Source organism: Homarus americanus, unplaced genomic scaffold (assembly GCF_018991925.1).
Source record: "Homarus americanus isolate GMGI-L3 unplaced genomic scaffold, GMGI_Hamer_2.0 scaffold14314, whole genome shotgun sequence".
In the NCBI taxonomy this organism is placed as follows: domain Eukaryota; kingdom Metazoa; phylum Arthropoda; class Malacostraca; order Decapoda; family Nephropidae; genus Homarus; species Homarus americanus.
Window position 1 is genome coordinate 100566 of NW_024746228.1, and position 14587 is coordinate 115152.

A 14587-nucleotide genomic window follows, 5' to 3' on the forward strand; every position below is an offset into this window, starting at 1 on the left:
ATTTTCCTTTCATCATTTACTGTAATTCACGTCGTGTATGAGCTGTGATCCTGTAACAACCTGTGTGTAGGTCGCCGAGACACATGTAGGTCGTTGTGACACATGTGGGTCGCCGCAGGACACATGTAGGTCGTCAGAGACACATGTAGGTCGCCGTAGGGACACATTGCTGGCGAGTACAAGTTGTGAGTGAATATTGCTTCAGATGTTTCAGTCTTGTTCCCCAGCGGCTGTTTGGGTTGTATAGATGACAGAGTTGAAGTCAGGAGTTCCGTTTTGTTGATGGTGGTGATGTCAGGTGGTGTTGATGTCAGCTTGTCAGAAAGCTTCTCCGTCAGCTGTTTGAAGCGGCTGTTGTCTACGCTAATACTTGTCTGAAGTTTCATCGATATTTTGGAGCTTCTTAACCCTCAGACGATGACCGGGTGTCTTTGACGATGATGATGATGATGATGATGATAATGGTAGTGATGATAATGGTAGTGATGATAATGGTAGTGATGATAATGGTAGTGATGATAATGGTAGTGATGATAATGGTAGTGATGATAATGGTAGTGATGATAATGGTAGTGATGATAATGGTAGTGATGATAATGGTAGTGATGATAATGGTAGTGATGATAATGGTGATGATGATAAATGGTAGTGATGATAATGGTAGTGATGATAAGGTGGATTAATGGTAGTGATGATGATGATGATGATAATGGTTGTGATGATAGGTGATGATAATTAGTGATGATATAGTTTGATGATAATGGTGTGATGATAATGGTTGTTGATGATTGATTGTAGATGATGATTAATGGTAGTGATGATTGGTGTGATAATGTGTTGTTATTTGATGGTGTTGTTTGATGATAAATTGGTGGTGATGATAATGGTGGTGATGATGATTGATGATTTATTGATGATAATGGTAGTTTGATGATGTTGTGTTGATGATGGTAGTGATGATAATGTATGATGATAATTGTTATTGATGATGTAGTGATGATAATGGTATGATGATAATTGTAGTGATGATAAGAGTGATGATAATGGTATGATGAGTTGATGACATGTTGTCGGTGAATGTTATAGTTGACACACGACCTACTGACCTGTGTCGGGGCATTCTTGCAGGCAGACATTCTGCCCACTAGATGTACAGCTCGGTGTTGGCGGTGAGGTAGAAGGTTCCTCTGGATATGGCCCCGTGGGTGGTCATGTCCTGTGTCTGCACGCCCCCGCCGCCACTAGCGCCCTTGGCCAAGATCCTGCAGGAGAAGACCACCATTTTGTTTTGACATGTTACTATACAGAAACGTAACCTAACCCTAACCCTAGTCAACCTACCTTAAGTGTTACATATGGGTTGGGTTGGGTTGGGTTGGGTGCTCGAGGGTGTGTGTGTGTGTTACGTGGTCATGGCATCACACATGGTAGGTGAGGTCAGGTGAGGTCAGGTGAGGCCAGGTATTGGTAGGTGAAACTAGGCTATTATTCTTCCTCTATACATCACCCTTAAATAATAATTGCTCTCTCTCTCCTGTCTTTTGCTGCTACAGATTCACTCCCACTCTATTTCCTTTCCTTTCATCCTCACTTTTTCTTCCTCCTTTAATCTCTCTCTCCTTTCATCTTTTCCTCCCTCCTGTTTCTGTTCCTGCTCCACTATCGCTTTCCTCTCTCTCTCCCTCTCTCCTGTTCTACTATCGCTTCCCTCTTCCTCCTGTGTCTCTTTCTGTTCTCTCTTTCTCTTCCTCCCCTCTCTCTTCTTTTTTGTTTCTCTCGCACTCTCCTTTCTTCTCTTTCTCCCCCTTACTATCTTTCTCCCCTCCTCCTCTCTCTCTTCCTCCCTCCCTCCTCGCCCTTGTTCCACCCCTTCCCTCTCTTACCTCCTTCTCTCTTACCTCCCTTCCCTCTCCCTCTTTTACCCTTCCCTCTCTTCCTCCCTTCCCCTCTCTTCCCTCTCTTCCTCCTTCCCTCTCTTACCTCCCTTCCCCTTACCTTCCTTCCTCTCTCTTACCTCCCTTCCCTCTCTTTTACTCCCCTCTCTTACCTCTGCCTCCCTTCCCTCTCTCCCCTTCCCTCTCTTACCTTCCTTCCTCTCTTACCTCCCTTCCCTCTATTACCTTCCTTCCCTCTCTTACCTCCTTCCCTCTCTTACTCCCTTCCCTCTTACCTCCTTCCCTCTCTTCCTCTCTTACCTCCCTTCCCTCTCTTACCTCTCTTACCTCCTTCCCTCTCTTCCTCCTTCCTCTTACCTCCTTCCTCTCTTACCTTCCTTCCCTCTCTTACCTCCTTCCTCTCTTACCTCCTTCCCTCTCTTCCTTCCTTCCCTCTCTTACCTCTCCCTCCTTACCTTCTTCCTCTCTTACCTCCCTTCCCTCTACCTTCCTTCCCTCTCTTCCTTCCCTCTCTTACCTCCCTTCCCTCTCTTACCTTCCTTCCCTCTCTTACCTCCCTTCCCTCTCTTACCTCCCTTCCCTCTCTTACCTCCCTTCCTCTCTTACCTCCCTTCCCTCTCTTACCTCCTTCCCTCTCTTACCTCCTTCCCTCTCTTACTTCCTTCCCTCTCTTCCTCCTTCCCCTCTCTTACCTCCTTCCTCTCTTACCTCCTTCCCCTCTCTTACCCTCCTTCCCTCTCTTTCTCCTTCCTCTCTTACCTCCTTCCCTCTCTTACCTTCCTTCCCTCTCTTACCTCCTTCCTCTCTTACCTCCCTTCCCTCTCTTACCTCCCTTCCTCTCTTACCTTCCTTCCCTCTCTTACCTTCCCTCCTTACCTTCCTTCCCCTCTCTTACCTCCTTCCCTCTCTTCCTTCCCTCTCTTCTCCTTCCTCTCCCTCTCCCACCTCCCTTCCCTCTCTTACCTCCTTCCCTCTCTTACCTCCCTTCTCTCTTACCTCTCTTACCTCCCTTCCCTCTCTTACCTCCTTCCTCTCTTACCTCCCTTCCCTCTCTTCCTTCCCCTCTCTTTACCTCCCTTCCTCTCTTACCTCCCTTCCCTCTCTTACCTTCCCTTCCCTCTCTTACCTCTCTTCTCCCTTCCCTCTCTCCACCTCCTTCCCTCTCTTACCTCCTTCCCTCTTCCTCTCTTACCTCCCTTCCCTCTCTTACCTCCTTCCCTCTCTTACCTCCCTTCCCTCTCTTACCTTCCTTCCTCCTCTTCTCCCCTTCCCTCTCTTACCTCCTTCCCTCTCTTCCTTCCCTCTCTTCTTCCCTCCCCTTACCTTCCTTACCTCTCTTCCTTCCTTCCTCTCTTACCTCCTTCCTCTCTTACCTTCCTTCCCTCTCTTACCTCCTTCCTCTCTTCCTTCCCTCTCTTACCTCCCTTCCCTCTCTTCCTCCCTTCCCTCTCTTACCTCCTTCCCCTCTCCCTTCCCTCTCTTACCTCCCTTCCCTCTCTTACCTTCCTTCCCTCTCTTACCTCTCCTTCCTCTTACCTCCTTCCCTCTCTTACCTTCCTTCCCTCTCTCTTACCTCCCTTCCCTCCTTACCTTCCTTCCCTCTCTTACCTTCCTTCCTCTCTTACCTTCCTTCCCTCTCTTACCTTCCTTCCTCTCTTACCTCCCTTCCCTCTCTTACCTTCCTTCCCTCTCTTACCTCCTTCCCTCTCTTACCTCTCCTTACCTCCCTTCCCTCTTACCTCCCTTCCCTCTCTTACCTCCCTTCCCTCTCTTGCCTCTCTTCCTCCTTCCCTCTCTTACCTCCTTCCTCTCTTACCTCCTTCCTCTTACCTTCCTTCCCTCTCTTACCTCCTTCCCTCTCTTACCTCCTTCCTCTTCCTTCCTTCCCTCTCTTACCTCTCTTACCTCCTTCCCTCTTCCTCCTTCCCTCTCTTCCTCCCTTCCTCTCTTACCTCTCTTCCTCCTTCCTCTCTTACCTCCTTCCCTCTCTTACCTCCTTCCTCTCTTACCTTCCTTCCCTCTCTTCCCTCCTTCCCCTCTCTTACCTTCCTTCCCTCTCTTACCTTCCTTCTCTCTTACCTCCTTCCCTCTCCTTCCTTCCCTCTCTTACCTCCTTCCTCTCTTACCTTCCCCTCTCTTACCTCCCTTCCCTCTCTTACCTTCCTCCTCTCTTACCTTCCTTCCCTCTCTTGCCTCCCACCCCCTCCTTCCCCTCCCTTCCCCTCTCCCCCTTCCCTCTCTTCCTTCCTTCCCCTCTTACCTTCCCTCTCTTACCTCTTCTTACCTTCCTCCCTCTCTTACCTTCCTTCCCTCTCTTACCTTCCTTCCCTCTCTTCCTTCCTTCCCTCTCTTACCTTCCTTCCCTCTCTTACCTCCCCCTTCCTCCTTCCCTCTCTTACCTTCCTTCCTCTCTTACCTTCCTTCCCTCTCTTACCTTCCTTCCCCTCTCTTACCTCTCTTACCTCCTTCCCTCTCTTACTTCCCTTCCCCTCCTCCTCCTTCCCTCCCTTCCCTCTCTCTCCTTCCCTCTCTTCCCTCCTTCCCTCTCTTACCTCCCTTCCTCTTACCTTCTTCCCCTCTCTTACCTCCCTTCCTCTCTACCTCCTTCCCTCTCTTACCTCCCTTCCTCTCTTCGTCCTTCCTCTCTTACCTCCTTCCCTCTCTACCTCCTTCCTCTCCCCTTCCTTCCCCTCTCTTGCCTCCTTCCTCTCCTCCTTCCCTCTCTTACCTCCCTTCCTCTCTTACCTTCCTTCCCTCTCTTACCTCCTTCCCTCTCTTACCTCCTTCTCTCTTCCTCTCTTACCTCCCTTCCCTCTCTTACTTCCCTTCCCTCTCTTCCCTCCCTTCCCTCTCTTACCTTCCTTCCCTCCTTCCCTCCCTTCCCTCTCTTACCTTTCCCCCTTCCCTCTCTTACCTTCCTTCCTCTCTTATCCTTCCTCTCTTACCTCCCTTCCCTCTCTTTACCTTCCTTCCCTCTCTTACCTTCCCCTCTCTTACCTCCTTCCCTCTCTCTTCCTTCTCTCTTACCTTCCTTCCTTCTTCCTCCTTCCCTCTCTTACCTCCCTTCCTCTCTTACCTTCCTTCCCTCTTACCTTCCTTCCCTCTCTTCCTTCCTTCCCTCTCTTACCTTCTTCCTCTTACCTCCCTTCCCTCTCTTACCTCCCTTCCCTCTCTTACCTTCCTTCCCTCTCTCCTCTCCTTCCCTCTCTACCTTCCTTCCTTTCTTACCCTCCCTTCTCTCTACTCCCTCCCTTCCCTTCTACCTTCCTTCCTCTTCTTCTTTCCTTCCTCTCTTACTCCTTCTTCCTCTCCTCCTCACCTTCCTTACCTCCCTCTCTCTTCTATCAAGGAATAATCAAGAACCAACTCACGTTCACAACAAAGAGTTTAAAATGTCTCAGGCACGGAGGGAGGAGGAGGAGGAGGAGGATGAGTGAGGAGGAGTGATATGAGGAGGAGGAGGAGTGAGGGATGATGAGTGAGGAGATGATGAGGAGGAGGTAGGAGAAGGAGAAGAAGAAGAATATTAAAGGAAGAAGGAGAGAAGGAGAAGAAGAAGGAAGAAGAAGAAGAAGAAGAAGAAGAAGAATAGAGTTAGAAGAAGAAGAAGAAGAAGAAGAAGAAGAATAAAGAAGAAGAAGAAGAAGAAGAAGAAGAAGAAGAAGAAGAAGAAGAAGAAGAAGAAGAAGAAGAAGAAGAAGAAGAAGAAGAAGAAGAAGAAGAATAGTTAGTGAAGAAGAATATGAAGAAGAAGAAGAAGAAGCTAGCACAAAGAAGAAGAAGAAGAAGAAGAAGAAGAAGAAGAAGAAGAAGAAGAAGAAGAAGAAGAATGTTTGTAAGAAGAAGAAGAAGAAGAAGAAGAAGAAGAAGAAGAAGAAGAAGAAGAAGAAGAAGAAGAAGAAGAAGAAGAAGAAGAGAAGAAGAAGAAGAAGAAGAAGAAGAAGAAGAAGAAGAAGAAGAAGAAGAAGAAGAAGAAGAAGAAGAGAAGAAGAAGAAGAAGAAGAAGAATAGTAGATGAAGAAGAAGAAGAAGAAGAAGAAGAAGAAGAAGAAGAAGAAGAAGAAGAAGAAGAAGAAGAAGAAGAAGAAGAAGAAGAAGAAGAAGAAGAAGAAGAAGAAGAAGAAGAAGAAGAAGAAGAAGAAGAAGAAGAAGAAGAAGAAGAAGAAGAAGAAGAAGAAGAAGAAGAAGAAGAAGAAGAAGAAGAAGAAGAAGAAGAAGAAGAAGAAGAAGAAGAAGAAGAAGAAGAATTGTTGGTTGTTGTTGTTGTTGGGTTGTTGTTGTGAAGAAGAAGAAGAAGAATAGTTAGTTAGTAGAGTTAGTTAAGAAGAAGAAGAAGAAGAAGAAGAAGAAGAAGAAGAAGAAGAAGAAGAAGAATGTGTTGTTGAAGAAGAAGAAGAAGAAGAAGAAGAAGAAGAATATTAGAAGTTTGAAGAAGAAGAAGAAGAAGAAGAAGAAGAAGAAGAAGAAGAAGAAGAAGAAGAAGAAGTTGTTGTTGAAGAAGAAGAAGAAGAAGAAGAAGAAGAAGAAGAAGAAGAAGAAGAAGAAGAAGAAGAAGAAGAAGAAGAAGAAGAAGAAGAAGAAGAAGAAGAAGAAGAAGAAGAAGAAGAAGAAGAAGAAGAAGAAGAAGAAGAAGAAGAAGAAGAAGAAGAAGAAGAAGAAGAAGAAGAAGAAGAAGAAGAAGAAGAAGAAGAAGAAGAAGAAGAAGAAGAAGAAGAAGAGTTGGTAGATGAAGAAGAAGAAGAAGAAGAAGAAGAAGGTTGAAGAAGAAGAAGAAGAAGAGAAGAAGAAGAAGAAGAAGTCTCAGGTGGTATCATAACACTGAGCCTATAGCATTACGGTCCCCAATTATCAGTTTTACGTGAAGGCCTTCATACTGTGACACCCTGAGCCCTGAGCCCCATAAGGTCCAGGCCCTCTACAGTCCTTAAATGGTCCAGGACCTCTACAGGCCCTTACAAGGTCCAGGCCCTCTACAGCCCTTATGTTGTCCAGGCCCTCTATTAGCCCTTACAAGGTCCAGGCCCTCATATTCTTAAAAGGTCCAGGCCCTCTATTAGCTCTTAGTGCTGTCCAGGCCCCTCAACAGCCCTGTCCTGGCCTTGACACACTCTCTCCTTGACACTCTCCCTGACACATCTCTCCCTTGACACTACTCTCTCCCTGACACACTCTCCCCTGACACGCTCTCTCCTCTGACACTCTCCTGACACACTCTCTCCCCTGACACACTCTCTCCTGACACACTTCTCTCCCCTGACACACTCTCTCCCCTGACACACTCTCCCTGACACACTCTCTCCCTGACACTTCTCTCCCCATGCTCTCCCCTGACACACTCTCTCCCTGACATTGCTCTTCCCTATGACACTCTCTCCCCTGACACGCTCTCTCCTGACACGCTCTCTCCCCTGACACTCTCCCCTGACACACTCTCTCTCCTGACACGCTCTCTCCCCCTTGACACTCTCCCTGACACGCTCTCCCCTGACATACTCTCCCTGACACACTCTCCCCTGACATTCCACTTCTCCCCTGACATCGCTCTCTCCCCTGACACACTCCCTCTCTCCCCTGACACGCTTCTCTCCCCAGACACACCCTCTCCCCGATTACCACACTCTCCCTGACACACTCTCCCTGACACACTCCCTCTCCCTGACACACTCTCTCCTGACACACTCTCCTGACACACTCTCCCTGACACACCTCCCTGACACCCCTCTCCCCTGACACACTCCCTGATTACTCTCCTGACACACACTCCCCTGACACCCTCTTCCCTGTGTGTGTGTGTGTGTGTGTACGTCACCTCACCTCAGTTAGCAGGAGAAATAGTCTCATTTTTTCCTCTAAAAGAACTCTGAGAAGCAGCGGCTGTACACACATTCTTTCATTCTACACCAACCAACATGAAGACTTTGTCCCTCAGTGAAAAATAATAACAATAACAAAAATAAAAATAATAATAATATAATAATAATAATAATAATAATAATCAATAATAATAATAATAATAATAATAATAATAATAATAATAATAATAATAATAATAATAATAATAATAATAATAATAATCAATAATAACCAAAAAAAAATAACCAATAATAACAAGACCCTCTTAACAGCCCCCAGGCAGCACAGAAAGGTACTCACGTATACAGTCCGTTGTGTGGCACCTCCAGGTCTGGAGTGCCAGGAGGGATGTCTGGCACTGGGAGGTCTGTTGCGGTATTCCTCTGCACTTCTCAGTTGTTGTCCGTGACCTGTAGGCACCGCACGTTGCTTCATCACTGCCGGACAGTTAGCACAGGTGAGTGTACCAGGGAACTGGTTAAATACATCAATAATAATAATAATCATAATAATCATAATAATAATAATAATAATAATTATAATAATACATTAATATTATTATTAATAAATTGAATTACAGTCTGGAATGGTAAAGGCTTAACATGGACTGGTTATAATAGACCTTGGCCATAGCACTGACCAGAGCCACAGCGTTGACCAGGTTACAGCCAACGCGTTAAGGTTAACGATCGTAATCACCTTAACTCACCTTGACATACTGAAGCTATCTAGTTAATTACCAAATGGCGTCGTGGATTGGCAGACACAGGGTGCCACACCATGTACACGACAGGTGAACACATGGTGAATGTTATGGTGAGAGAGTGGACACAACAGGAACCAATGTGTGCAAATATGTACACATTACACATGTGTTACTACGGAGAACATTTAACAAACACAGACAAACAGAAACACACACACACACACACACACACATATATTAATAACAACAACTGGTATAACATACACAAACATAAAGATATCATCACACACAGATAAACAATATACGAAAATATCATAATGGGAGCTTTCGTTACAGAGGCCTCAGATTTTTCCTCACCTAGATTACAAAAACAATCAGGTACAAGGCGAGCTGACACTACCTGCCCGCCGCCTTCCTATAACACGTAACACTGGTATGGGATTACCTGGTGTAGTGACGCCGTACATACAGTGTAGGTGATGTGGAGAAGGAGGAACGTACATACATACATACATTCCATACATACATACATACAAGGTGAGGCAAAATGAGGCAAAGTGAGTTGAGGCTAGATGAGACAAGGCGAAATGAAGTGAGGTGTTTTGAGGCAAGAGAGTGAGGCAAGGTGAGGCAAAGTAAGGCTAGGACGAGATGAAAAGTGAGGTGATGTCATAGAACACTCTTGACCTTCATCGTGCGCGCATTTATGCCAACCATTTTATCTTCTATACCATCACCATAAGGACTTGGTCATGTCACCATCATTCATTTTTGGTGTTTGTTGTTGGTTGTTTTTCTTAAAAGACCAGTCAGCCTAAAACACTCGGTCATGTCACCATCATCATCATTTTCACTTAAAAGACCAGTCAGCCTAAAACACTCGGTCATGTCACCATCATCATCATCACTTAAAAGACCAGTCAGCCTTAAACACTGTCATGTCACCATCATCATCATCATCATCACTAAAGACCAGTCAGCTTAAATGTTGTTTTTTTTTCACTTAAAAGACCAGTCGCCTAAACACCGTCATGTCACCATCATCATCATCATCATCATATACTGTGACCAGCCAGCTCTAAAGACTTTAAATAATGCTGCTTTAAAACCCCTTAATTAAAGGATCCTTTATTAAAACTACCATATTAAAGACCCCAATTAAAGACCTGAAGACCGTGTCAAAGTCGATGATGTATAAAGATGTAGAGTAAATATGGTAATTAATGAGAAAAGGTGTTAGTGTACACCTGTGTCTTGACTATGGGAGTTTTTGTGTCTAATTATAGCCTGGGACATGCAGGTTCACCTGAGCATTAGACACCCCTAGTTTATTTCACCTGATTATACTAACCTAATGCTAATCTAACTAACCTAACCTGATTATACTAACCTCATGCTAATCAAACTTAACCTAACCTGATTATACTAACTCATCGCTATTCTAACTTAACCTAATCTGATTATACTAACCTAATGCTAATCTAACTTAACCTAATCTGATTATACTAACCTAATGCTTATCTCAATTAATCCAACTTAAACTACCGGTAATCTAACCTAACCTGACCTAACTAACGATAACTTAACCACACCTACCGCTGACCTCACGCTAACATAACCTAACCTACCACTAAAGTTTCCTTAACCTAACCTATCGTAATCAAACCTAACCTAACGTAATCTAACCTATCAGAACTCAAGCAACAGAATCCGGACTCAAGTAACAGAAACTGGGGACTCAGCGACAGAAACCGACTCAAGCGACAGAAACCGGACTCAAGCGACAGAAACCGGACCTGCTGACAGAAACTGACCCAAGCGACAGAAGCTGGATCGGGGGGTGCTGACAGAAGCTGACTCAAGCGACAGAAGCTGACCTGAAGGACAGAACTGGACTCAAGCGACAGAAGCTGGACTCAAGCGACAGAAACTGACTCAACTATCTCGTCTAGGTAATTACAGACTTTTGATGATCGAGCAAAATTACTTTTGTTTTTTCTCGAATTTGAGTGTTTACGTCTGTCTCTCACACACACACGCACGCACACACACACACACACACACACACGCACGCACACACACGCACACACACACACAGGATGACGTGCGAGACTAAGTTAGTTTTGATGATGATGATGATGATGATGATGATGATGATGATGATATTGATAATGATTATGACAATAATGATAACGCTGGTGATAATGATAATAATGACAGTTAATGATCTTTCTCTATAAATGCAATGAAATGAGGACAACTTTCAGGAAAAAACTCACACAATTTTATCTGACCAGAGCTCCATTTTTCCACGGGTCCGTCGAGAGGATTTTGTCCCCAGTTGAGGTGACGCCCAGTGACGGTACACAGACCAAGTATTTAGAATCCAGCCCACACAACAGGTGAGGACAAGAGGTAGCAGGTGAGGACAACAGATGACACTCCACACAACAGGTAACAGGCGGAGGAGGAGGGGGTGAGGTGAAGGAAAGGCTGGGGAACGGAGGAGGAGGGGCAGGAAAGAAGAGGATGGGGAGAGGAATGAAATTATAACACACACACACACACACACACACACACACACACACACAAACACACAACCAAGTAAATCGATATCTTCCCTTTGTTTCATTTCTGCAAATTAAAAAGTTCCACAACATTTTATACATGTAATTACAATTTTTCCATCTGTATCGATTTTTTCAAGATAATTTATCACAAAGCGACTAGTTCATCCCGGTGGAAACGATTGTAAACAGAAGACTTGGGAGACGAGGAGAGGACTCAATTGGGTGAGCTAGATTAAACTGAATAACAAGAGGGAGTGAGTTTTAAGATGCCTGGTGCAAGATGTTGAGAGAGAGAGAGAGAGAGAGAGAGAGAGAGAGACTCACTCACCGTCCAATAGCATATCTCTAGCCCTATCAAGATATTATATATTGCAGTATTAGATTTGCATATATGTCCATCATCCGCGTCCCCTGTCAACACATCTTCTGCTACCACCACTTCCACCACCTCCATCCCCTCTACCAACACCCATACACCACCACCACCTCACACACCATCTCCACACATCACTCCCACACACCACTACCACACACACCTGCTGGCCACCCTCCCACACACACCATCCCCACAGATCACTCCCCACAGATCACCCCACCACCACACACACCTGTTGGCCACCTCCCCACACCATCCCCACAAGATCACCCCACAGATCACTCCCACCACCACACACACCTAGCACACCTCCCACACACCCCCACCACCATTACACCCAGCACACCCTCCCACACACCATCCCCACAGATCACCCCACAGATCACTCCCACCACCATTACACACCTGTGCCACACCTCCCACACACCATCCCCATCACCCCCACACCTCCACCACCACACACACCTAGCAGCACCCTCCCACACACACCCCCCACTACACACACCTGTTGGCCACCCTCCCACACACACCATCCCCACATCACTTCCCACACACACCTCCACCACCACACACACACCTAAGCCACCTCCCACACCCCCCACCACCACATCACACACTCTGGCCACCCTCCCACACACCATCCCCACATATCACTCCCACACACCCACTACCATTACACAATTTGCACACCTCCCACACACCCCCACTCACCATTACACACCTAATCTCTGGCCCTCCCACACACCATCCTCACACATCACTCCCACACACCCCAACCACCACACACACCTGCTGGCCACCCTCCCCACACACCATCCCCACACTCCCACCCCAACTACCACACACACCAGCACACCTGCTCCACACACCTCACACATCACTCCCACACACCCCAACCACCACACACACCTGTTGGCCACCTCACACCATCCCCACAGATCACTCCCCACAGATCACTCCCACTCACCATTACACACCTGTTGGCCACCTCCCACACACCATCCCCACACACACACCTCCCACACACCCAACCACCATTACACACCTCTTAACACCCCACACACCCCCCACACACACACACACCTTTAGCCACCTCCCACACACCCCCACTACCACATATACTCCAGCCACCTGCCTGCACACACCATCCCACACATCACTTCCCACACACCCCCTCACCACCTGTTGGCCACCCTCCCACACATACACAACGATTTACTGCATCTGTATTTTATGCCCGAATCTGCAATTTCAACATTTGGATTAATGTGACGTCGGAACAGCCGCTGGGAACACTTGTCTTGAGGAGAACCATGGAGCCAGATGTTGAGGCCGGCATTTGGAGTCCACTGTACAAGTGTAGTGGAAGATGTGGGTCTTGGAGGTATTTATGGTGGGTCTTGGAGGGTTTATGGTGGTCTTGGAGGGTTTATGGTGGTCTTGGAGGGTTTATAGGGTTCTGGAGGGTTTATGTAGTCTTGATGGTTTATGAGGGGTCTTGAGTGGTTTATGGTGGGTCTTGGAGGGGCTTATGGTGGGTCTTGGAGGTTTATAGTCTTGAGGTTTATGGTGGGTCTGGTGGTTTGTGTCTTGGAGGGTTTATGGTGGTCTTGGAGGTTGGTGATGTGTCTTGGAGGGTTTTATGAGGTCTTGAGGGTTTATGGGTCTTGAGGGTTATGGTGTCTTGAGGGTTTATGGTGTCTTGAGGGTTTATGATGGGTCTTGGATGTTTATGGTGTCTTGATATCTGGCTTTGATGGTCTTGATAAGAGTCTTGATATGGTCTTATTGATATATCCTGATGGGTCTATGTGTCCTGATATTCATGGTATCTCAGATTTAGGTCTTGAGGGTTTATGAGAGTCTTGATGGGTTTATATGGGTCTTGAGGTTTATAAGAGTCTTGATGGGTCTTGTATCTAGGTATCTTGATATATGGTGTCTTGAGTGGTTTATAGTGGGTCTGAGGGTTTATTCTTGAGGGTTCATTTGGTCTGAGGTTTATGGTGGGTCTTGGAGGGTTTATGGGAGTCTTGGAGGTCTATGGTGGTCTTGGAGGGTTTATGGTGGTCTTGGAGGGTTTATGGAGTCTTGGAGGGTTTATGGTGAGTCTTGAGGGTTTATGGGTCTGATGGTTTATGGTGGTCTTGGAGGGTTTATAGGTCTTGGAGGGTTTATGGTGGGTCTTGGAGGGATGGTGGGTCTTGGAGGGTTTATGGTGGTTCTGGAGGGTTTATGGGGTCTTGGAGGTTTATGGTGAGTCTTGAGGTGTTTATGGTGTCTTGGAGGGTTTATGGTGGTCCTGGGAGGGTTTATGTGAGTCTTGGAGGTTTTGTGGTCTTGAGGTTTTGGGTCTTGAGGCTTTATGGTTGTCTGGAGGGTTTATGGTGAGTCTTGGAGGGTTTATGGTGGGTCTTGGAGGGTTTATGGTGAGTCTTGAGGGTTTATGGTGGGTCTTGAAGGGTTTATGGCTTGTTTTGGAGGGTTATGGGTCTTGATGGGTTTATGGGGTCTTGGAGGGTTTATGATGGTCTGGAGGGCAGTAGCGCAGGTCCTGGAGGCAGTAGGGTAGGTCCTGGAGGCAGTAGCCCGGAGGGCTGTAGGGTAGGTCTTGGAGGGCTGTAGGCAGGTCTTGAGGGCTGTAGGGTAGGTCTTGGAGGCCAGGGTAGGTCTTGGAGGCTGTAGGGTAGGTCTTGGAGGGCTGTAGGGTAGGTCTTGGAGGGCAGCTCTAATTGTGATAGTCTTGCATAGCTCTCCTAAGGGACCACTTGCAGACACCACTTGCAGACACCACTTTATGCACCACTTACAGGCAGGTATTGAAGTAAACGGTTTAAAGGTTTTGAAGGCAGCCTAGTACGTCTTGGAGGCCACATCATGGAGGTCTAGATGCTTTAGAAGCTGGTGGAGGCCGGAGTGGTTCTCGGTGGAGGCCGGAGGGTTCTTGGTGGAGGCCAGAGAGGTTCTTGTAGAGGCCGGAGAGGTTCTTGTGGAGGCCGGAGAGGTTCCCCAGGAGGCCGAGAGGTTCTTGGGAGGCCGGAGTGGTTCTGGTAGAGACCGGAGTGGTTTCTGTAGAAGCCGAGGGTTTGGTGGAGGCCAGAGGGTTTTTAGGAGGCCAGAGAGGTCCTAGGAGCCAGAGAGGTTCTGTGGAGGCCAGAGAGGTTCTTGGTAGAGGCCGGAGTGGCTT

General features: G+C 46.8%; 1 protein-coding gene across 1 annotated transcript in view; it reads right to left on the reverse strand.

The window, feature by feature from the left end:
* Window positions 1-8097, reverse strand: part of LOC121879152 — a 31989-nt gene extending 23892 nt beyond the window's left edge. Inside the window, exons 1-2 of the mRNA XM_042385750.1 lie at window positions 8049-8097; window positions 1107-1262 (exon numbers count right to left, since the gene is read on the reverse strand). Of these exons, the coding sequence (XP_042241684.1) occupies window positions 1107-1136 (30 nt within the window). The 5' untranslated portion in view covers window positions 1137-1262; window positions 8049-8097. The remainder of the gene's footprint in view (window positions 1-1106; window positions 1263-8048) is intronic.
* Between the last annotated feature and the right edge of the window lie 6490 nt (window positions 8098-14587).